Source organism: Atractosteus spatula, chromosome 21, assembly GCF_055471065.1.
Source record: "Atractosteus spatula isolate fAtrSpa1 chromosome 21, fAtrSpa1.hap1, whole genome shotgun sequence".
NCBI classification, from domain to species: domain Eukaryota; kingdom Metazoa; phylum Chordata; class Actinopteri; order Semionotiformes; family Lepisosteidae; genus Atractosteus; species Atractosteus spatula.
The window spans coordinates 10975713-11001383 of record NC_142726.1 but is presented as its reverse complement, the minus strand read 5'-3'; the positions used below and the strand labels follow the sequence as shown (position 1 = coordinate 11001383).

General features: G+C 34.0%; 1 protein-coding gene across 1 annotated transcript; it reads right to left on the bottom strand.

The window, feature by feature from the left end:
* Nucleotides 1-1815: 1815 nt before the first annotated feature.
* abcc12 (ATP binding cassette subfamily C member 12) lies at nt 1816-20946 on the bottom strand. The gene is made up of 31 exons (XM_088938530.1): nt 20885-20946; nt 20428-20511; nt 20183-20349; nt 19848-20000; nt 19588-19735; nt 18969-19202; nt 18602-18775; nt 17832-17979; nt 17223-17371; nt 17015-17122; nt 16443-16697; nt 15383-15454; nt 14924-15048; nt 14507-14579; nt 13812-14015; nt 13260-13388; nt 12727-12814; nt 12565-12636; nt 12141-12230; nt 11884-11987; nt 11424-11639; nt 9248-9474; nt 8202-8339; nt 7673-7859; nt 7168-7257; nt 6669-6858; nt 6030-6189; nt 4378-4456; nt 3658-3771; nt 3106-3270; nt 1816-2790 (listed from the first exon to the last, which is right to left on the bottom strand). The coding sequence occupies exons 1-31, from the start codon at nt 20915-20917 to the stop codon at nt 2698-2700; spliced, it is 4269 nt and encodes a 1422-aa protein (XP_088794656.1). The 5' UTR covers nt 20918-20946; the 3' UTR covers nt 1816-2697.
* Nucleotides 20947-25671: the final 4725 nt, after the last annotated feature.

Below are 25671 nucleotides of genomic sequence, written 5' to 3'. Positions count from 1 at the left end.
CTCTTGATTTTTTTTCAAATTATGCAGTGATCTAAAACAATTTTACTCCATATGCTCTATGTTGGTGAAAGCACTGTAATGTGAAAATGTGTCATCTGGGTGATCCGGAATTGACCTTAGGGGCCCTGAATGAGCTTGTTGTTAGATACGTATTTGCAGGTGATGCAGCGAGTTCTGTTGCAGGGGAAGGTGCCTGGTGGGGATGATTGCCAAGTGCAGTCAAGGGAGCTGTGAACCAGAAGTTTACGTAGATTAGGTGGTCGGCGGTATAAGATGTTTGGGCGGTTAGATAAAAGGGTACCGATGGAGGGATCGCCCTGTAAAATGGAGTAGTTGTTAATAATGGTCCTGGGGATAGAAGGTGTGTTAGAGTGGTAGGGAAGCACCAAAGGTATGCGGATGTGAGGCCGGGAGTTCCTGGTCGAGTTGATGAGCTGAGGGCTGGTTTGGGCCCGGGTGAGGGCCCTATTGATAACATGGGTGGGTATCCTCTGTTGATGAAAAAATAATACATTTTGAGCACTTGGTTCTGGAATTCCATGTCGTCACTGCAGAGTCGATGTAGCCTGAGGAACTGTGAAAAAGGGAGAGAGTTTTTGGTGTGAGTGGGATGAAAAGAGCTGTACAGGAGATAGCTGTGTGTTTGTAATAGACTGAGGATGAGAATCGTGGATGATTAACAAATAAACTTATGTCTAGAAATGGAAGAGTGGTGGAAGATATGATAACTGTATATTTGAGGGACGGGTGAGAGTTAGTGAATTGATGCAGGAAGTACTCTAGCTGGTCATTAGAGCATGTAGCAGTACCGACTTAGTCATCGATTTATCGTTTGTAGAGGTCAGGGACAAAGCCAGTATAGGAGGCAAAGAAGCATTATTCTACCCAACTGACAAAAATATTGGCATAGCTGGGTCCCATTCTGGTGTCCAAGGTGACTCCACTAACCTGCTGATAAAAAAAGGTTGTTAAATGAGAAGTCATTGAGTGTGAGAACCAATTCCACAAGACACACTAGAGTGTGTGTGGGCGGATCAAGCACAGTACGTTTGTCTAGCATGTGCTTGAGGGCTGTCATTGTGGAAGACCGTCATTGTGGGGAATGATGGTGTAGAAAGACGTGATATCCATGGTAAAAATGTAGCATTCTGGACCCTGAAATTGGTACCCAGACTTTGCAGACTACGCATGCTGACAGAGCTACCAATCTGAACTACTATAAAATAGATTAGCCCATTTTCTTCTTGGCATTAATGAGATCTTTATTTAAAAAACACAGTCAAAAATTCTGACTGTATTATGTTAAAAACATGAACCACTCCAATATTCTGGTAGTTTTTTCAAAAAAGAGACATTGATTTGTTTTATTTTATGAACAGTAAACATTTGAACATAAATTTAATTTATGAGTTATAGCCAAAACAAAAATGAATATGTAAGGATGATTTAAAAGATGATTTACTTACTTTCAAACTGCACAGTGTTTGTCCTCTTGAATTGAGTTTATTCTGTTGTGAAAAATTGAGGCTCTGCTGATATATACTTACTAAACTATGGAATTAAACAATTCAGGTGATTTTTAAAAGACATTGTGATTATTCTTAATGGAGGAAACCTTTAATGTGCTAGGTACAGCAGTTAAACTATTACTATAAACATTTTAGATTTATAGATATAAGCTCAAAATGTTATATAATATATTGCTATATTGCACTTGTTAGTAGATGAGACATGATGTCTGGGGAATCTTAAAAAGACATTTGATCTGGAACACCTGAGAATAGGTAAATGCAGTTATAAATGGAGAAGGGAATATTTGAATGAACTGTGAGTTTATTTTGAATTAAAATGAAGTTGAATTGTGTACAATACCTACTTATTTCAAAATACATGAAAAAATCTTGAAAATCCATACACCACACTTGTACATACAGCTTTCAAATGACATTGTAACTCTAGTAGTTAGGTAATCTATTAAGACAAAACTGTTTCATCTTTGAAAATGCAGTATATTACTGAGTACCTTAAACAGTGCTGACCAGCTGCAATCTAACAAATTCATAGGAACAATATTCATGCAACAGTTGAGAAATAAGAAAATAATATAATGGCACTTCAGAATTGAAGGACAAACGTGCAGAGTGACATAAAACCTTTACCTTAATCTTTTTCATATTTACATGAACACTTAAAATATATTAGCATATCCTGTTATAATGATTATAATCATTTTAATACCACCAGCTTTAGCAGATACCAGCTGCTAAGAGAATGTTAATAGTAATTAACATTAATAGTAATGTGAACAAAATAAGCAGCACATGCAAGGTCAGTTCTTTTATTTCTGTTTACAGTTTGAAAGGGTATTAGAGAATAAGAGGTTTCCTCATGAAGAATATTGTTTTACATTACAGGGGCTGATCCTGTCTTATATACATTAATGGTGTTTGTTTGCAATAATGTAACATATCTTTTTGTGCTCCATGTCTTTCTCTGTCATTAAAGAGAATGCAGATGGACACATAACTCTTTTTTGTAATTAAATGAAGATAAGTTACTCTTTCTGTTAACTAAAGCTTTACTTTCCTAGTTACTTCTGGAGAGACAAAGCCTTTACATAATGGACATACTGTAAGTGGCTTTAGGTGTTGAAAGTCACCAAGGAGTGCAGCAGTGCAGCTACATTCTCAACCCCTCTCACGTCTCCACTCTGTTGGCAGCCGAGAGAAGTGATGCAAATAATGAATCCGGCCTCTGCAGCAGGATGTCTGGCCTGTCGAATTCAACGGCCTACAGGATGAAAAGAACAGACAAAAAAACAAAACTCAGGGTTGAGTTGCATCAGATTTCTGTATATGCACCAAGCACTGGCAGCTACCACAGCCAGAAGGTGATCCTTCAGTCCCACTGCAGCTGACTAAAAAAAAATCTGGAGAAAAATCATACTCAAGATTGCTACAGCATCATAAGAAAACATTTCCAGGACTGATCTGAAACAAACCTCATAAAGCAATTCTAATTCTGACAAGTTGATTTCTCTGATCACGCACTAAAACAATCTTTAAGCGTTTACTCGCTGTGGTTTTTTTTTTATCAGTCCTGCACCTTTCCATTTTCCATGACAAGGATCTTGTCACACTCTAGCACAGTGTTAATGCGGTGAGCAATGGTCAGCATAGTGCAGTCCTGAAATGCTTCGCGGATAGTGTGCTGAATCAGAGCGTCGGTCTCGGAGTCGATGGAAGCTGTGGCCTCATCCAGTAGAATTATCTGTAACGAAAATAATGTTCCAACAAGGAACAAGGACAATTAAGATTTTACACAATCTGGTAAAACAGTTTTATTATTGCTACCCTATGTTACACATTGATTCCTTAAGGTGCCCATATAGGACATAAGGTTGTCCTAGTCAATTGACAGTTGTCAATTTATTGTGTTTTTGACACTGAATAGATACAATGAAGTAAATTAAATGTAGAATAAAGGCAAATGTCTTTGTTGTCAATTATAAATCATTTATCATGTTGTGATTTGATATGTACGTTCAACAATTCTAAACACATTTTGGTAGAATCTTCAAACAAATTCTAAAAAAAAACGAATACACCCACTCAATATCCGCACAAACAAATACAGGGCAGTAATGTTTCTCCTGACCTTTGAGTTTCTGAGGAGGGCTCTAGCCATACACAACAGCTGCCTTTCACCAACAGAGAAATTTTCTCCATTTTCAACCACCTCAGATTCCAGCTTCTTGGGTAGCTTAGAGATCTTTAATTTTAAAAGAGTATAAATATTAATAGCCAAAATAAGTGATAGAAAAACCTTTTAACCTTTCATACACGTAATTGAGTGCTATCCATTCATTTAAAAAGAAAGGACTAAAATATTGCAAATGATATTCAATAATAATTGAATAAGACTGTTAATATTAAAGTTAATAAAATAATGTATTATAATCTCATATTATAAATACATTTTTACAGTTGTTATATAAAGCAACATATTTTCTTTATCCTAAATTAAAATTAAATGAAGAGTGAAAGGTACAGAACAGAAAATGTCATGCAATCTAAATGGATTTATGTATTTGTTATTGGTTTTATGTGGAATGAAATGTCACATTTATTCAGGCATATCAGGTTAGCCTTGAGGGCAATTTCATTGCATTGAATGCAGCACCTTACACCGACTTTGTCACCAGAATGCAGAACTATTTGACACATAGCTCAAAATAACAATTTGCATATAATGGCAAGTATTTTTATTTCACTTAGGTTAGGAGAAATGTGATGAAACTCATTTCAAGTTTAAACTTTTTTTTTGCTTTGCAGTAGTAAATATTTTTAAAAGTAATACAATATAGATTTTACATACACTGTCTTTCATATATGTGTTTTCAAGGGCCTTCCAGATGTCTCTGTCAGTGTAATTGTTAAAGGGATCCAGATTATATCTGCATTTAAAACAAGCATTATGTTAATACTTCTGTACTGTCGTACACATACAATGCATTTGTATTAACAAAATGTCATTCATGATTACTGTCTTCCATTCCATTGTACTATTGAAAATATGAATGCATTAAAAGACCGTAATAGAATAGTTGTTCACTTGCAATTGAAAACATATTAAATAAAAATGATAAATGTTAATAGACAATTTCTAACTAGTTGTTCTGATTTTATTTCTCTTTTGCCATCTTGAGTAAATTATTTATCGCCTATCCCTTGCCAAAAGGATAATTCTCTTCCATGAACCCAAAGGTGACTGATAACACCAAAACAGGTCCTGTATATTCTCTAGCAGGTTGGAAATGTGTTATCTTGGGAGATATCTGGTTGTGATCTGAAGGAGTCAAATTATACTTTGACTGTTTGGGGGTATGCTTTACAGCTGTTACAGTGAAATGATGTGCAAGGCCATGGACTGAGTTTAGAAAGTAAAACTCTTTCTTGAGTCAAGCAATCAATCCTGTTTCTTCACTAGCCATTTTAGCTTACAATCTTTTGCAACAGTGAGCATTTATTTTCTTAGCTATTCATATGCACATCTTCTGCAGATGCACTCTGTTGAATTCCACCAATTTTGCATTACATTCAATCTGAGCTAAATAATTAGAGTTTAACCACTCCAGGTTTGGTAGCTTTCAACATTTAACCCAAATAAAGAATAATATTTTATAATTTCTCCACAATGCTGCATTACATTAAATCTGAGATTAATAGGTAGTTTAAAGCTCACACACTTCTTTCATCAATTGTAATGCTCACACCAGGTTTGGTAGCTTTCAGCATTGAAACACTTTCTCTTTCATTTCATGGGCTATGTGTACAAAAATGTTTGCACAAGAGTGGCATTGTTGGAGTTGATTTTTACACCATTTCTTTTATTTCTGGAAGTGAAACTAAGTGATCCATTTTGGTAAAGGCTAGCCTTTCTTTTGCAATCAAATATTCTGATTGGAATGCTTCTGCTGTCTCTTTGTGTAAATGAGAGCTTAACTCTGGCATTATAGTCTGACAAGTGTATTTGGAAATACACTTTTCTCCCTGGTGTATACAATTAGAAAAGAACTTTGATGTAACATCTCTGTGTTTGTCAATTTTTTTACACAATGGTACAGAATGACTTCCTTGCAATCCAGGTTCCCACTTATACAGCTGGATGTATTGGAGCAACTGGGTTCAGGTACCTAGTTCAAGGGTACAACTGCAATCTACAACAGGGACTTGTTCCCAAAACATGTTTGTTATCAGTCCAATGGCTTATATATTATCTCTATCATAAGCTGACCGTTAAATATAAGTGACAATTCAGCATTTGAACAGCCGGGTTCCACACATATATACACTGGTTATAAGTCATGCAAATATAATATAATATTCCCAGTATTCTTATTTATATATTAATGTTAGATGTGCAAAAACAAATAAGTTCAAAATAATATGCACATCATGGTGTTATTTCTTACATATGAACCAAAACTAACGAAGCTATAAAATTTCTATTAAGATCATAGTTATTACCTTACAGTACCAGTGAAAAGCACTGGATCCTGGGGTATTACTGCCAGTTTACTTCTCAGATCTTCCAAACCAATAGTGTTAATATCCACATCATCAATTAGGATTGTTCCAGAGGCTGGCTCAACTAGTCGGAACAGAGCAACAACAAGAGACGATTTCCCTGAGGAAAAAAACAAGGTTGCTTAATTTAATCACATAAAAAAGCAGGATACAAAACCAACTAAATCTCTAATTCTCAAAGAACATCTAAATGTTGTGTAACAAGATTTAAATTACCAACATCATCAAGGGCGTTTTCACAAATCCATTGATAGCCATTGATTTAAAAGATAAACTGGACCAGTATGCATGATCTCTTTTTAAATTTTGTTTGATTTCAAATGACAGATTTCATATTTCTAAGTGACATGACAATCTCAGGTGAAAATTTAAATATTAATGATTGAACTGATAATTGGCACAGTTGATAATCTATTATAATAGTCTAAAAATGAATGCTACGTTTTGTATATGTAATTTTTTGATTATCAAAAATTACATACTTTGAAAAATATAAGTTGTTCAATTACAGCCATCTGAATGTTATTTTTCAATTCAAAATAAGAATACAATTTATAATAAGAGAAAAACAAATCTTACCAGAACCTGTTCTTCCAACAATACCAACTTTTTCCATTGGTTCAATTTTTAATTTTAATCCATCCAGCACAACTGGAGTGTTCTCTCTGTATTTCATGCAGTAGTCATTAAAAGTAATTGCACCATTTTGAGGCCAGCCTTCTGGGATATTTGCATTCTTAATCTTTCTGGGTGCCTCTGAGACAGTTCCCTTGAAGAAACATTACTGACTTTAACTCAAAGGTGCTATAAATTGTGAATGCTTTTAGCACATAAAGAAATAAATGAATGCATGAATTAGCATGGCATATTTTTAAGAGTATCGGAACAGAAGGTTCTAGATATACTGTAGGAGTAAAATAATGTTTCCACAAAGATGGTTTCAACCAGTTCGATCCTGTGGTAAAGATTATTAACTGAAAATAAAACATTAACATAGGCAGATATTCCATACTACTACTACTACTACTACTACTAATAATAATAATAATAACAATAATAATAATATGTTTCTTCTTACCAGGATATATTCCAACATTCTCTCAGCAGAAGTGAATTTTGCTTCTAATTCTGTTCCTAATCGCACACAAAACTGCAGCATTCCAGTCAACTAAAATGGAAAAAGACAGAATTAAAACTTTTTTTTCTAAAATATTTTCCACTATTTCATGAAAACAAGGCGGACTATTCAAATGTATTACATTTTATTCTAAATCATGCATGTTAACCTTTTGTATTAATAATTGATCATTTGGAACTTGTCCCTTTCTTGTAAAAGGACTGAGTTAATTTTTGACTACAGTTTTGTCTTTTTTCTGCAAATAAGGGATTGAGGAATAAGAGAATTATTAAAATGGATGACTTACAGTATTCTGGTTCTATGTGATTTAAAAAAATAACCATCCATAAGAATTCATACATGATTGTGACAATGAAAATGTACCCTTATAAGATTGTAACTTCAGAATATCTAATTTTAATAAAATACCTCAGAATTTAGATTGTTCAATCATTAATTGTCCTACCTGGATAGTGTATGAGAGAGCTAGACCTTTTAAGGCTGGGCTAATTGATGGAGGACTTAAAACTACAAATAGCGCAACCAGTAGAGTAACTGTAGTAGTTAGAAAGTCCAGCCTAAAAGAAAGCCATCTTGAGCCACAGTTGAACAGCATGAAGTGACGAGAATTTGTGTCACTCAACGCCTTAAACCTATAATTAAGAAGAAAGCAAAATAAGACAAAATTTACACAAATTTGCTAAAGGGGTGAAAGAGCAATCAGTAATGTATCTTAATAGATCAATGAAGGGAAATCATACTAGATAATTATCAAAACAGCTTTTTTTCTACTACGACTGGACAAATAACTGGTACATTTCTCAGAATTAGAAAGAATAGTTGGATGTAGATTGCTTATTAAAATACAGTTATGGACTTGAAATGCTTGTGTCAACAAATCTTTATTATTTAATGCACAGTTGAGAAAAAATAATGATGAATTTGTGTCCATTACCTCAAAGCATCACCAAAAAAATAAAAAGATGAAATCTTACTTTGTTATGTAGTGTTCTTCCTTTTGGTAGGCATGGATGGTGCTGAGTCCTTGAATGGTAGATGTAGTATGAGAAAACCAAGGAGATCTACTAATGTTCTCCATCCTTTTCAGCTCTCTAATGCTTCTCATGAAAATGCTGAAAGGAAAAGGTCTGGTTACTTACATCTTTGTAATAAATGTATTAATTTTCCAATCACAAAATTGGAAAATAAAAATACAAAAAATAATGTACCTAGTCATGCTGTCACGTTTTTTCTCCTAGTAATACATACAGTAACACAAAATAATATTTTTAGAGAATGAATACAGCCATTCATGACCTAAGGGTATCTGAGTCTTCTTCCAACCTTGTAAGACAAAGTCTTTAGCTGTACAGTAATTACAGCTATAGACATTTAGTTAGCAGCACAATTATCTTGAAAAAGAAAAAAAAAAGTAATCCGGACTTGCTAATATAAAAATATACAACATGACATATATTTTGAAAATGCTTCACAAGAACTCTGAGTAAAAATATAACTTTCTTTAAACTAAGACAGCGGGCATTCCTCTAAAATATGACATTATAATGAACTCATTAAGAAACCTCATAGAGATGAAAAAAACATACAGTATAATAGCTTTTTCCAAGTGAATGAATATGTATTAAACATTTTCTAATGTACCAGTGTGACCTGTAATGAAAAATGTTTCCACTATGTTATGAAAATGAATACATATTTATACGAAGATATTATATTAACTTATTTATTACAGCATCTGTCATAGTGTTGTTTTGCAACTGTTAAATAGCAAATAATGTATTAACTTTTGTCTTGTACCTATTTCATTCCATTGTTAATTTAATATAAAAGTAAAAAGAACGCTGTAGGATTTGAGACAAAGGCTTTCAATTATTAATTGATAACAAGTAAGTATTCAACTGAAAAGGTTTTTACTTAGGCCTTTCAATTAATAATTTAAGAGTTAAATTAAATACTGTATATAAATGTCCTGTACACACAGTTACTGTGCGTTTGTAGTGAGAAAATATATTTGACTTACGATAGAATGACCACAAAGATAATGATCAGAATGGCCACTGCAATGAGGAGTGCAGGAAACACAGCTGAGATGGTGGCAATGGTAAATAAGACTTGAAGAGTGAACTGTATAAAGTTCTCAGTATTGAAGGGTAGCCCAACGTCAATCTCATCCAAGTCTTTGGCAAATCTGTTTATCATCCTTCCAGTCGGTGTTGTATCAAAGAAACTCATTGGGCTGTGAATAATCTAAATAAAACAAAAATGTGAATAGCTTTTCATGTAGGATTGTCATTTTCTTTATCATTTAGGCAACCTCCTTTCATCACAGCATTAAAAGATGAACAGACGTTAAATGAAAACATACAATACCATCTTTCTTACCAATACATCAGGCAAAAGGGGAATTGATCAGTTATCACAGAAAATTCAGAAATATCACAAGTTGATAATAATATAAAAATTACATTCAAAACAACTAATTCTAACATTCCAAATACTAAAACAATTGCTATAACCCCCAAAGGTATATATACCTGATATAAAAAGGAACAAAAAGCATCACGTAACAGAATACGTAATGGATTGGATAATGTGTCTTTCTTCAAACCAATCTAAAAACATTAAACTGTAATTGTAAAAGTATTGCAGTGAGAAAAATAACATTTATCATAAATATTGAAATTTAAGAAAACACAAGGGGCACATTTATTCATACTTATACCTATTCATGGAGTTTAAAATAAAAGACTGGGAGGTGGTCTGACCCACTTTGGAGTGCCTAAATTTACAAATCCCATTTCTTGTTTGCGAACAGGCTGTTATTCTTCTCAGCCAGGCAAGTTACCCCTGTAATGCTCCCTATACAAATGACGCCTCTTTTCTGCCTTAATCAGCATTTGATTGACCTACTGAACTTTAAATAAATCAGACAAAAACAAATTTACAATAGCCTTCTGCTCTCTTGAAGCAATGGAAATCTCCAGGGTTATAAAGAAACTTCTAAAGGTTTCCCATTTCTCTGAGGTATAAAACATGGTAACACACATAAGACATTCAGGAGTAGCATAAAGTACATCATCACAGTAAAGGTCAGAGAGCTCTCCAATGATTACAGGCAAAAGGTCATTGATTTTGGTGGGATGGATATAAAAATCCCATATAAAGATGAATCTACCACTTTCTACTGTAGTGTGTATTATTAAGAAATTGAAGGCTACTGGTAGTACCAACCAGCCAAGCATACTGTATCCTGTCACCACAGACTGTGAGACAAATCGTTCAGGAGGAGATCATCCAGTGGCAACATTTAGAGATCTCCAATACAAACTGACATCTTCAGGTTATAAAATGCTGAAACATACAGTACTATTCTAAGTTGCTTGCACTAATGTGGTATTCATCAATGGTTTCCAGATACAGAAGCATCTTCTAAGAGTGAATATCAAAAAGAAATTACTTGAATTTGCCAAATAACATACTGTATGAATGAAAATCCCAACACTCACATGTTCACAGTGAAACATGGCTGAAGGTCTATTAACTTTTGCATCTAGGGGTTCAGGAGCCCTTGTTAAGAAATCATGAACTCCAACATGTACCAGAACATTTTTGCCAAATACCACTCTACCAAGAAGCTCAATATTGTCTAAAAATGGATATTCCAGCATTGCAGTGATCCAAAGCATACAGTACATCCAAATATAAAAAGACTCAAAATTCCTTAACAAATAAATCATTCATTTCACACAAATTAAATATTCACTACTGGCCAAATCAATTTCCAGACCTTAACCAAATCAAGTTTTTGTGGCTCGAAATGGAAATAAAGGGTCTGAAGGATTTAATGCCAGATGGAGGAATGGTCAAAACTTTTTCCTTAAGAAGGTTTAGGACGAGGAGGACATAAAACTGCCTGCAGGGGTGTAAATAAATGTGTCCCTCACATTTTCACATTAACTGTAAAACGTTCTGTAACTGTACTCAGAATGTTTTGTTCCTGTTTCAGCAATGATATTTATAAATCTGAAAGGTATTGTTTATATCAAAAAGTTAATAAAAATAAAAACTTTTTCCAGCATTTCCAGACAATTTTTCAACTTTGTCTTTCAAGAACAATTATGGTAGTTTGAAGTGTTCTTCTTAAATTGTAGCTGATTAATATAAAGGCAGAATCTACATCATGCTCATGTCTTTACCCTGCGGAACATTTTGTCATGGAGATTTGAAGATGCTCTCAGAGTTGTTTTTGTGAAGGAATATCCTTTGATGACACTCAGTACAACCATTGCTACTATGGTCATTCCATATACCAGTTGGTAGAAATGAAGGTCTGGGTTTTCTGTAATATTGCCCACATCTCTTGTAGAGTTTATCTTGTCAGAATGATTTGCAGATGAAGAGTTATTCTGCAACTGTAAAGAAAAAAAATCCAATCCAATGTGACAATCTTTTTTTTAATTTACAGTAAAATGTAGAATACAGAAGATATATATTTGTGTGGAAGGTTGTTTCATTTCCTTATTTTGATCGCATAATAGTATTTTACATATTATTATACATAACATTTGAAATATTTCTTGCTAATAGAAAGCAATATTACTTTGACTTTACCGTTCAAATGGTATTAAATGACAATGGTGAAAAAAAAAACATTACCCCAGATCCTTGTTCTAGCCAAAAACTCAGCCACCAGTTGCTAAATGTTGTTACTCCAACAATCAAGATGAATAGCAGCAAAACACAAAAGGTCACAATATATCCTGAAAAAGGAGGATAAAACCACAGATAAGGTAATACTATAGATAACTGTAACCAAGACCCAGAAGAATAAATTATGCTGATGTTTACTAAAAGTGCAAAACTTAATATTTGCCCTGGAACTGGAGACTCTGCTTGGAATGTGTTTGCCTTACCTCCAGAGGATTTAGCATAATGATGATAGGTCTTCCAGGTAACAGAACCTTCTTGTTTTACTTCCCCTTTAACAAGCTGGTCCTTCATTTCTTTAATAAAGTAGAAGATAGGAATACCATGTGAGATGTCACAGTAGAAGTAAATAATGATCAAATCAATCTTTAGAATCCTCAGTTACTACTGCTCATATTTGCTAGTAAATACACTAAATTATACAATATAAATTAGTATTATGTTCATATAAAGCCTATAAAATAAATATTATCAAACCACAAATCCATTAAGTCACTTAGATCACAGTCCTGACTTTTTTATCAATTTAAATATAAATGATAAATTTATCAATCGCATGTAATTATATTTTCGTTTTGTGTCAGAAACATATTTAGTAAAAGAACACAATTCATAAGAATTAAATCATACCATTTTCAGTGTGTGTGCTGATATCATTATTGTGCTCATCAGGTTCCATCTTCTCATCTGACATATCAAAAGCTAAAAAAGAAACATAATTTAGGGGTGCATCTGGATTGCTTAAACACAAATCGCAGTGACTAAAGCTCAAAATAACTCAAAAAGACCTACCTGGATTTTCTATTCCTTTGGCCACGTGGCCAGAGTCCTCTTCTTGTGAGATAGGTGCTGGTTCTTCACGATCTACATCATTAGAATCCTTTCGAAACAGAAAACATGCTAAGCAATTCAACTGAAGAGAAATCCAAAATTTAAAAACATAAAGGAAGTGAATTATAAGAAATATGTAAAAGGTTTCACATGTATATTCAAGGTTTCACAGGATATGTATATCTTTATACATAGTTTTGGGTAAAGACATAGTTGAATTTTTCATATCTTCTCTGAATTTCCATTTGAACACTGAATTACATTACACACAAACATTTCCTAGAATGCAGTACAAAAAATGAAAAACTATATGTGACATGCAGTAGGTTTATGAGGTGATTTCACTAACTTTAATACTCTTTTTCAAGACAGAATGAAGTAAAACACATCTTAGTTAAGAAAATTGTTTGAAAATAAATACTTTTTCACTGTTGTTTATTGTATGTTTATCATCACTTGTGGATTGTAATTAAAAAACAGAAGTAACATCTTACATCTGACTGTTGGAAATTCTTTATAAGTTGTGAATATTTGCTTTGCGCATCCATCAAGCTTTTGTGTGTTCCCATTTCTTTCACTTCTCCATTTTCAAGCAATAGGACCTCATCACAGAACTCCAGGTACTACAAAGAAAAAGTAAATCATTAACACTAAACTGTAACCAAAGAAATTACAAACATTAATCATTTACAGACATTTTTAGAGAAAGCCAAAAACGTTGTAAATTTAAAGTAGTTTATCTCTAGATAAAACAATTATCATAGATTGTCCTGAAATGCTTTGTTTTGATTTTTAACATTTTGTACTATGGCCCATAGACATAAAATGCTAAAGTGCTAGTCATTACGTATAATGTCTAGCAACAAAATGACGGTGGAATCTGCTGTCAAGGCTATTTGTAAAGTAATAAAAATGTCAGCTTACTTGTTCCCTGTTCTGCATGATGAACCAATGCCCTCTATACTCTATACACGTAAGGAGGTAGTATCCAGAAACACTGTGGATTTACATTCACAAACTCTGTGGTAGAACCATTTGAAATTTACCTGCAGCTGATGAGTCACGAGAATGACAGTTTTTCCTCTAAGTTCCTTCTTGATACATTCTTCAAATATGTGCTTCCCAACATGGGCATCAACGGCTGAAAGTGGGTCATCCAGTAGGAAGACGTTCCTGTTGGAATAGACAGCTCGAGCAAGGCTTACCCTCTGCTTTTGACCACCTGAAAGATTTATCCCCCTTTCACCAATCTGTAGACCAAAAAAAAAAACATTTACAGAATTAGTATCCATTCTGCATATGACAAATATTCCCCTGATGAGCATTTGTTTTCTAACAATCCTCTCTCCAGACCCATAAAGGGGGTTTGAGGATTTTTGACCTTACTGCCAGAGCTGTTATTTCCTCAGCCAGACATGTTAAACACTAAAGTATACTATCCCTGAATATTTGTTGTCTTGTTGTGTTAATTAGAATTTGACCAAACTAGTGCAATACAGTACAATGTTTTCAATGTGTGCCATACTGTATATCAGAAAACATTGGAAAAGTTTTTTTTTTCAAAAAAACAATGAACTGCCAGGAGAGTACAGTGTATTGTCTTTTACAACTATGCAGATAAATTGCAGTTTTCTGTTGGCTCTAGACTGCAGACACATACTTTTTAAGCTTCTGCTGTTGATCCTGAAGTACCGTGTTTTCACAGCAGTCAGATATAGATATTTTTGAGTTACTGTCTTACCTCAGTCATGTCTCCATAGGGAAGAATCGCCAAGTCAGGCTTAAGACAGCAGGCATTAAGAATGTTGTCATATCTTTGAAAGAACAAAATAAAAATATTTGTCACTGTACCTCCAAAACAGTGTAACAGAAAATGGCAAAATGAAAACAGATGTTGGACAAAGTGGAAGAGAAATCCCTTCTGAATTGGTTTGTGAATTGGTTGTGGACTTACTGAACCTAAGGTCCCTAGTGTGACCTTGCTATCTATAGTTCCTGAAGCTCTTTTTAATGGAAAACAGAATCATAACCAATCCTGTGGTCTCTAATGCCTTCCAAGTGGAGGTCATGTACGTAGCTGTGGAGCAGAGCTTTTGTTTTCTTCAGACCTCAGCTTGTGGTGTTCAACTTCACTGTAATTTTTAAGCAGTGAAAATACCTCTTTTTATCAAATTTCTCTTCCATGAGAATATTGTCACGAACACTTCCATGAAATATCCAGGCTTGCTGAGAGACATAAGCAAAAGTTCCATCTACTGCCACAGATCCATGATACAGGTGCATCTATAGGTGAAAACATTTTCAGAAAATCAATATTTTGTATCAAACAGAGCATAAGAACATATGAAAGAGGGCCATCTGACCCATTCCATAGTCACTCTTTTATAATCATTTCTCAGAAAACATTTGGTAAAATGTGTTTTTCTACTCAACTCTGAAAACTATAGGTGTAAACTATGTTAAGATGTGCCAGATGTAAATTATTTGACAATAAAGATTTAATGGGATGTATGAAGATGAAAACATCTATGCATTGTTAAATGTTTTTACTTATTTTCTTCAATGTATACAGTACATTAAATTCTAATTTTAGTTTTGTAAATGAGGAGGTACTTACCTGTCCGAGAATGCATGAAATCAATGAACTTTTTCCACTGCCTACATTTCCACAAATTCCAAGCAGCTTTCCCTTAAACGAGCATATGTACCAAATTAATTTGTTGGTTAAATACAAAAAATCATGATGATAAGAAAGCAACCTGTTTTATTATTTCAAAAATCTTTTGAGATGAAGTTGACAGAATAGTTTTTCTTATTATCTGTTTTTCCACAAATACATTTTAACAGGGCAGCACTGTGGTCAGCATTGCTGCCTTGAAACACTGGGACCCTGGGGTGTTGTCTGCTTGGTTTGTATGTCCTCCCATGATCATGTGGGTTTCCTACGGGTGCTACGGTTTCCTCCCACAGTCCAAAAAGATACTGGACCTTTAATTGGCTTCTGGGAAAACTGGCTGTGCTCTAAGTCTGTGCTTGTCTGTGTTTGTGTCTGTCTGCCCTGATATTAATTGTTGTCCCATCCAGGATATACCCTGCCATGCGCCTGTTGCAAATCTGGAGTAGGGTCCGGCTGCCCCCTGACCCTAAATTGGAAGAAGTGATTAGAAAAGGGATGGATGGAAATGTTAACAAATTGCAGCTCTAGCAAGTTAGAAGAAATAATACTTTGATTCGGGTATTTAAAATAAACTATCTTAATTCAGAAAGTCAATGTTTTTGCAAGTTCTTGCTTCAAAATACTAAAATGTCCCATGGTATCTTAATCTTTTCCTCCATGGCATTAATGTTTGTTCACTTCCCCTAGCAAAGATAGATGCATTAATAGCAAGGCTACACCACGACTTACACTGTATCTGCAGTATAGCAAAGAACAGAGTGGCTGACACCTTCCTATGCTAAATTCAAAGATGCTGCAAGATAAACACCTCCATCATACCTCCATGTGTTCTAGCCCACACAAAAAAATAATAAGAGTGTACAGTATGTGTGATTTTGCACTGAATCCAGACTGCAGCAACTGTTTTAATAATGTAAATTAGATTTATTACTAAATTAGACATTGTATGTACTGTTTCCAATAACTACTAAGAAAACCAGAAAAAAATGTGCCTACGTACCTTCTGTAATGTAAGGGTAATGTTTTTCAGAGTTGGTCTATTTTTTGCCTTTCCGGGTAGATTTGTATCTTGTTCACTCTCCGAAGCCTCTGGCTCATTTTCCTGATCTTTGAGCCCATTCGCTGCATCCCGTGTAGATTCATTACTCTCTGTAGGGCGACCCCAGGAGAGAGTTGCTTTCTCTATGACTAAAGCATTGGGGGAACCCTGTGACTGAGTCACATATTGTTCTGGATTTTCAAGAAGGAGAATTTTCTAGAGGAAGATAGATATTATTAACTCAATATATTTCTCGTGAGAGACTGAAGATTCTTGGCTTAGTCTTATTAAAAGTACAGTGTATTTTCAACAGTGAGCCTTTGAGCAAAAATGCTAATTAAATAGCTTTGCTGTTGCTAAAATGCCTTGAGGCTTAAATGTATTGCATTATGCATTAGCATATACATAAAACTGTCTGTTCTCACTTCAGTTATTTTCAATACCACAATTGTATATTATATAGAAAATGAATTAAAAAAATCTCACAGGAAAACATCAAAAATCTCTTTTTGATTTGAAATCTTGCATATTACCTTTAACCGGGCTAGAGAAACTTTGGCTTCTGCCAAAGCCTTTACAGAGAATGGAAGGAGGCCAAGAGTGAACCTCATTGAATTGAAAATGGCAGTCACAGTAAAGGCCTAAAAGAAAACAAAAACCAAACATGTAGAAAGCTCTGCAATGGGGTTGCATTATTACTAAAATGTTCAAATCAAGGTTTTTGTAAGGTCTTTTGCTTACAGATGAAGAAGTCAAATTCAGGCCAAGAGCTGTGTGAGCAACAAAAGTGACAATTGTGGACAGTGTTGGAATAATGATTGTGACAGAAGAATTGACACTCTGAATATATCCTGCTTTCTCTAAAATGCTTCTTTCTTTTCTTCTTACATCTGAAAGAACAAAAAGAAAGTTTATTGTAGATTACACCTACAGTACCATTATCACATATAGTAAAAACGCATTAAAGCATTTCTTAATATAAATGGGTAATAAGTTAATATATATAATTGCAGTATAGTGCAAGAGAGCTATTTCACTGAAATATTAGCCCTTTTTAAATTATTACAATTAATGATCTGAGTTTGTTTTATTGCTTTACTTTTCCTTTTACTCCTGTAAAACCATCTAGGTTTTAAACACATTGGCTGTATATTATTTTCTGGAAACTTTTTTTTCACCAATTCTTACAATTACAAAAATTACACACACTTTTTCATTGTATTATATGCTTTTTGCCAGTCAAAAGGGCTCATTATTGCAGTGTGCCCATGACAATATTCTTTTATTATCTTTCTTTATAAAATGGTTTCAAGTAAACAATATGAAATATCGTAACAACATAAAACTTACCAGAAATGTGTTTGTCAAATGAATTCTCCCAAGCGTACATTTTAATAAGTTTAATGCAAGTTAGCACTTCATTCATGGTTCGTACTCTTGTGTCTGTAATGGTTATCGCGCGCCTCCTGACAACATTTATCATCCTGGCCATCGCAAACTTAAAAAGATAATATAGGCATGTTATATTTAAATTATTTAAATCAGTTAATTACAATTAACCATTGGAGATTAATTTTTCCAATTTCCTTAGGTGCTTTTCACAAAATGTGCATGCAATTTGTACATTCATTATTCACTTTCAATTAAAGATTACTGCTTGTGGCTTAGTAATTGAAAGTAATGTTCCTTATCACATACTACAAGTGCTAACCTGAGTCGTTATAAACAGGCAGGGGGGGCAAAAAATGTAGACTAAAGTAATAGTAGTAGCACTATTGTTTTAGGACTAAACCAAACAATGTTTTAACATAAAATGTCAATTTAAATGTTAAATCTAATACATGCATATTATTTAGATGAACCATTCATTAATCTGAAATTAAAATACAGCCATCATTTCACAAAGATATTAGTTAGACTGTCCATCGCTAATCAAATTAATAGATTAAAGATTAGGACAATTTCTCAGCAATATTACTCAATTATAATCTTGAATATTTCTCAAGGACATTGGCATTTTTGTTATTATCTTTAATTGTAATTTATTGTCATGTTTTGTACATTGCAATTTTCTTTTAATTCCTCATAAAACGGGTTCAATAAATATTCAAAATACAAACCTGTATAGGAATGAAGACCATATATACTAAGACTCCAAAAAGTGCAGTATATCCAAGAACGTAGCAGGCATATACAATGCAGATAATCAGCAAGACTGGTATACAAAGTATGAAGGTGCAGAAAATTATAGCATCAAATATTCGATAGCCATCGTTAGAAAGGACATTGATTACCTGTCAAATGAAAAATTAGCAACTGTAACTGGATTTGTGACACTGTATAATCTCAAAATATATTTTAAGAAGTATGCTCCTACAGTAAGTGTGTTAAGGGGGTTAAACTGTACAGTATGTGGTTAACTGAGTAGAGAGAGACCAAAATTTGTAATTTACATGAAATGCATATAAACAAAGAGGAACAGCCTACCTCTCCAACAGAAATGTCATTAAGTGTCCTCAGAGAAATGATTTTCTCGAAAGCCACAGCAGAAAATGCATTTTTAAGCCTGATTCCTGTCCGTATATTAATAGCCCAGGTCAGTGATACAAAAAATGCTTTGCAGAACTCTGAGGTAAAAAGCGCCGCACAAAGGCCAACTCCATACAGGAGATTGGATTCGGATGACTCGATGTACTGGAGAATACTGTAAACAAGAACCGACTAAAACCAAAAAAAAAAGAAAAATGTAAATCCAGCAACACTACTGAACTATTTTATTCAATGAATGCCAATATTAATTTTATTTAGACTATGAAAGTCATACTCTGAAAATGGTACATTTGATACTGAAACACTTGTGTGGTAAACTAAGTATAATTAAATAAGTATACATACAATTATTTATTATTAATTAATTATTTTTAATAGTATATAGACTATAGTATTTTTATCTTAAATAGCACAAGGATTGTGATATACTTCATTTTACCCATACAGAAACATTTACAAAATTAGTGCAAATAAATAAATAAAGTTGTTCACAGGAAAGAAGCTGTTTTACACGACATGTACCCTCAGTAACCCTTAAAAGAAAATAAATACCAACCGGCCCTAGGAAGGCAGCAGTAATGAACACAACAGATGACAAAAAAGCAACTAGCATTCGTGTTCGTTGAAAACGGAAAGCCACACGCTCCAGGGAGGCCTTTTCAATACCAACTCTTCCAACTTCTTCATTCCAAAGCCTCCAAAATCTTTAAAATAATTACAAAAATATATGTATTTGGGATGATTTTCTTTAAAAACAATCAACCAAAATCAGCAAAAATGAAGCACACTTAATGTATTTGAAAATAAGTAAGTTACCTTTCAGCATTAACATCTGTACGGTCATATGCTGATAAAGAAGATAGATTTTCCTCATCTACCTTGTTTCTGAACACTTTCCATAAAAGAGAAGTAAGCCATGAAAACGTAGTAAATGAAAAGAAACCAGCGTCATCTATAGGGTTTGAAGACCTTACAAAGGAAAGTAAACACAAAAGATTTGATTTGTGAACAATGTACTAATATGCAGCTCATGTATACATAATTTTGGGGACAGCATTACATATTAATTCCTTATACTCAAAGGAAGCAGATTTTAAAGCTTAACCAAAAGTATATATAGTATGCTATGTAAAATATGTTTTCTCTCTCACATCGACTGTGACCGGAAAGGAATCAGGGTCTGCAAAGCCGAATGGTACTTGTGCGCCTTCGGGGTCTGCTCATATTCTTTGTAATCCAGAGATGGCAAAAGATGTGGAGTTGAAGTTACACTCCCATTAGTTTCCATGTGCCATGGTTTACTGTCTGGCTTCATTTTCTAGAAAGAAAAACAAAATCCATCAGTTCTTTTGATGACATTAATTAAAGGATCTAGTGGTAATACTTTCATACTTACAAAGGAAATCCCTCTGACACCAGAATGAGTAGAAGACTTGTCAATTGCATTCGATATATTCTGTGAATACATTTTCACTTGTGCCTGGACAAAAACAAAGAAAGAAAAAAGGCTGTCAATCTTTAAATAAAAATTAAATGAAAAATTAAAGTGAGTTTCCATTTAGGCTAGAAATTACAGAATTAACTGAAGATAGGTAACTCTGCTCTCTTTCTGTACGTAGTCTATACACAAATTTTCATTTTGACATTATTTGGACATACTGTATTTTGGAGTCCATATAATTGTTCAGAGTGTTGCGTTTTGAAGTCCCAGACTAATCAAATCATGCGTCAAATCTCTTGTAGGTTACCCAAGACAAAATATCAAACTTAGCTGTGGAAAAAGTGGATTCATTTTCTATTGTAAAGGACGATTACACGTTTTTAGAATGTAAAGAAAAGAAATCCATAAATACCTGTGAGTAACAGAAGCTAAAAAAAATCACCATCTGATTTCCTTGTGGTGTTTGAAAGTAAATCTAAGCTTATATCTGCCTCTCACACAGCAAAACCATGTGCTGGTAGTGTTACATAATTTATGTCAATTGATCTCAAAGGTTATTTTGTACAGAGGTTTGGGCTCTTTTTTTTCTTTCTCTTGTCTTTTAAAGGTAATTCTTTGTTTTAATGTTTAACTACTTTATCTGCATGACAGGTAGCTTGTATACAGTACCTGCTCAACTGAACCTGGCCTTCAGATGGGACCAGCTTCTTATCCAGGGTGAACCAACTACAAATAATTCATTTACAATTGTTATGGACATGCACATTAAACACTGTGTGCTACAATTGAGGGTTATTGGAGGACAAGATGTTTGAATTGAAAGATGATTAACAGCAACGGGTAATTTGTCTGCCATCCATTTTTATGCATGGCCAAACGTGCCGTCATTTTTGTTAGAATTTTTCGTGTCATCATACAAGTTCTTGTGAACCTTCCCCTTCTTCAAACAAACACAGCAGCCGACCTCTATCAATCTCTAGTTCCCTTTCACCTCTATTTTTGCCCGTGTTCATGCCAGGTTCTTTAAGCTAACAAAGATGAAAGGCATAGTGAGGAAATATGTACTAAAAAGAATTATTCTAAAACACCAAATTCAATGGGCAATGATTCAATAGTGATTTTGAAGAAGGATTTATTAATTTGGGAAACACATAATTAATGAAGACTCTGGGAAATGTTTTTGAAATTAGCAGTTACATTTTCTTCAGGTTTCTCTTACCTCCTTCTCATAAAATATGTTTATCACTCATTGGGACGTTCTTTTAAAATCTTTACATCAACCTATGGTATCAGCTCAGAGAACCAAAAACTTGAAGATATTAAGATTTTTTTTTCTGGCTGTACGTTGTTTCTAGAAACTTTAAGTTCAACCTCTAAAATAATTATTTTTGAATGCCCCTGACTGTTATTGCATACAAAAGCAGTAAATTCCACTGACTCAGACAACAGAACACACCCTATTTTTTGTGAAGCACAGCAGGGATGACAGAAAAAAGTATTTTTCAAAAGGAACAGTGTGAAAGCAATGATGGGGAGCTGCAGAAATAATGGCCCTGTCGCCCACAGAGAACAAAACCATTAGCACCTGCTCTAGAATACTCGCTGTAGGGTGTGGGAGTCTGCAGTGTAAATCATCCTGAGGCTTCAGAAACCTGCATATTATCCTGACAGTGGGGGCTGTGTCAGAAACTCTTATTGAACTTACTTTAGAATTGTTCAATCAGATGCACAGTAAAATACACTATATGTACATACTGTACATGCATGTTCTGGAGTACATAGTATTGCCTTTTAACAGCTTTTAAAACAAAATGTGAACATAAATGACAGCCTTGCTTTTAATAGGCTGCACAGTTTCTGTGTGTGTAGGAGTGTGTGATAATGACACACACTGCATTTATCTCTCATTCAGCATTGACAATCTGACAATCCTAATGAGTACTAATGTCCAGAGCCTTACATCTGGGATAACCCTAACCTAATCCACACCCCAACCATTTTGCTCTTTTTAATAACCTGTCATTACTTTCAAATTTTCATAAAACATATTTGAAAGTGTTCATAGAATGGCACCTAATGTTAACATATTGATGATTTGACAGAATGTCCAGTTCAATGCTTACATTTTAAGATGAATTCAAGAAAGCTGTTAGCACTTTTTCTTTTGTGTTTTAGGCTTACGGTATATAAGTTACTTAAATCAATAAAATTGTTTTAACATTAAATGTAATATTTTACATTTAATGTGTAAATTGTGTCCTGTTATGGACTGTAATCCCATACTAGGTGAAGTCCCGCCTCATATTCTCTGCTTTCGTAACAGGCTCCAGGTTTCTACAACCCTTATCTTAAAAGTATGTTATCAAACATTATACATAAAATTCAGTATTTTATTCCTGCATCCATTATTTTAAAATAGAGAAAAAACAGAATAATTTATATTTATATATATATAATAGTTATATATATTAAAATAGTAGCTTTAATATTTTAATGTTTTAAACATATTTAAATATTTTAATTGCCTGAGGAGATCTCATGTCTTTTTTCAATTCACACTTCAGCACCAACGCCAGCACTAAACCATCCTTTGAACAACATGAATTAAATGTTTTTTGTTTCTGCCTTTCTAATGTTGTCTCTGCACACTGCATCTCACAGATGTTTATTAAATGCATTATATAAATACAGTCTAATAGTCTAATCTTTATATACTTACAGTAAGTATCAAAGAATATTGTAAGGGTTATTGTATATGTTTCCTCTGATACAGTTGGATCAATATAAATACATTACATTAATATGAGCAAATACTGATCATCTGTAAACTTCCATTGTGGAAATTGCCCTCCACCTTCTAAGTACACTGTAGTAAAGTCTTTTTTAGTAAATAATTAAGGATTTCTGCAGACCTCCACACTGTGGCACAGACATATAGAACAATTTGCTACTTGTTGTGTAGAACAGACCAGTTGAAAGGGAGGTCCAAGTTTGAGGGTCTTGGCAGAAGCGTAATTCAGTTACAAAACCCCGCTTGAAATGATTGTTTGCAACTGCAAATAACTGCAAGGTACCAAATACATAAATTAAATTGATAATTTAGTCCTGGGTCCTCAAACGCTTCTGTTTCTGTTTCACGCCAGAAGGACAACAAATATTGTAATGTAGCAATGGTTTTACTGCCAGATGAGCATGTGACAGATATGCCATGGATGTCCCACCTGCCAGTCCTGAACCCCATTGAACACTTCTGGGATGAGCTCAGATGCTGAGTGACAACTAGGGCACAGATCACAGGTCACTTAACAAGCTTAGATCCCCGTATTATGTATCTTCTGGGAATTAACTGAAAGATCCTGTAATGGCGATAAGGTTCCTGCATGTTCTGAGTTGGAGTTCTTGGATCTAATCGAGAGTTTGACATTGGTGGTCATGGCTAGTGACCATTCTTCTAATGTACAGGAATGCAGTGCTGACCAAAATATACAAACTTATACACCATTCATTTAACACTGCTGTTAAAACTTTTCTTAAATGTATTGTACAGACCTTTCCCATATGAGACTTGCGTACTCCATCACAGTGTAGCAGAGAGCCAACACACTTGACCTATGCAGGGATGCATTCATGCCTTACTTAGTGTCGGCTAATTGCCTGATGATTCTACACTATGAGCTCATTTTTGCCTTGATTTTCTCAATATGTGTCTCATATGGCAAAGATCAGTCAAGTGTAACACCGAGATATGAGCAGTGGGCCAACTTTAAACCATTTCATATTGTATTGATTTTCTGCTTTGTATTCCTGTTCCTAAAATGGAAGGTACACCCTTGGGATTTTATTTGGGTTGGCTCTTAATTATCTTTTCTTGTAGTAAGTTTCTTGGACATATTAAAACATATTATTTGAGCAGGATTTAAAAGCTGAAGCACAGCCATATGCTCCAAAACCCAAGTCTGCAGCTGCAAGGTGAACCATATGGCAAGAAATCCAATAAGATACTAACGTATCGTAATGTAATGTATGGACATATATTATCTTTTAGTTATTACTAATGGGGGATTTAATCAGTTTTCACAGTAGGCAGAAATCCAAATCAAAATTCAGTTCTAGATATATAAAAAATATAGAAATATCATATATTAAGAACATTACATCAGGTAGATGAGAGAAGAGTTTCTTTCTCTGTACACCAAAAGTCTAAGAGATGCCTTTCATCTGACTTTGCTTAGATTGATAAAAAATGAAGACGAATTGACAGTGACAGAAAGTGCCTGTGTTAATGTGTAATGAACCTCTGGACTGTGTAGGTGACAATTTCAATTTTTCACATTGTGTCACTGTCCTCTTTGACCTTGGATGACACTCATTACAATACCATTCCAATTGATAATAGGGAGAAGACAGGCAGAAGGTTTCTTAGCATCTTCAGACTTTGATTTGCTTTGACTGGTTATGTAAAAAATTATAGAATGAAGTAAAGGTCAATTGTCTTATCTAAAATGGAGATATATATATTATCTTTTATTGGATTTATTTTATATGAATCATGAACAAAATCCAAATAAAATCAAATAAAAATTTATAAACTTTTTGTAAATATAGTCATTTGAATTCCTTTGATCTGACTTTTAACACTGAGGTAAAGGATTCACAGAAGATTTCAGACAGGTACTAGTATTAAGTAACAGCCCTGATAAAATGACGTATCAAAAACAAATTTTACAATGGCCTCTGCGTAATTTCTTTCCTATTGCTAACTACTGTATGTAAAAACCATGTAAGTATCACTGCCACAGTAACAGTAATAAAGCTTATTACTTGTGCAGGAATGTTTTTTTTAAAGAAGTTAATATTATAAGAGCTTTTAGTGTGGAAATATATTTTCTAGTGTCTTCCAGTGGAATGACAACATCCAAAAATCAGATGCTTTGTGAAAGTTTGAGTATTAGGCAGGGTAGTTTTGGCTCAACTCACTTGATTAAGAGCCCTCTGGGCACAGAATGAGGAGGCTCGGACCCCGTTTAGTCAAAAGAGTTGGTCAAGGGAAGCTGAAAAGTGGAGCTGGGATGGAGGAGGGATGCATGACATAAATGTAAAAGGAGGTGTTTGTGTTAGATATAATTAGGTATAATATCTATACTAATTTAGTAGTATTTCTAATATACTGATATAGCTAATTTCAGTAATGATTATGAT

Bases quoted from the DNA above. Each gene is read 5' to 3' on its own strand.
- abcc12 (XM_088938530.1), bottom strand. From the start codon at position 20,917: ATGGTGATTTTTTTTAGCTTCTGTTACTCACAG. The intron at 8,340-9,247 runs GTAAGTCAAATA...TTTTCCTTTCAG, and splicing joins ATCTTTGTGGTCATTCTATC to CATTTTCATGAGAAGCATTA. The intron at 7,258-7,672 runs GTAGGACAATTA...TTTCCATTTTAG, and splicing joins CTCTCTCATACACTATCCAG to TTGACTGGAATGCTGCAGTT.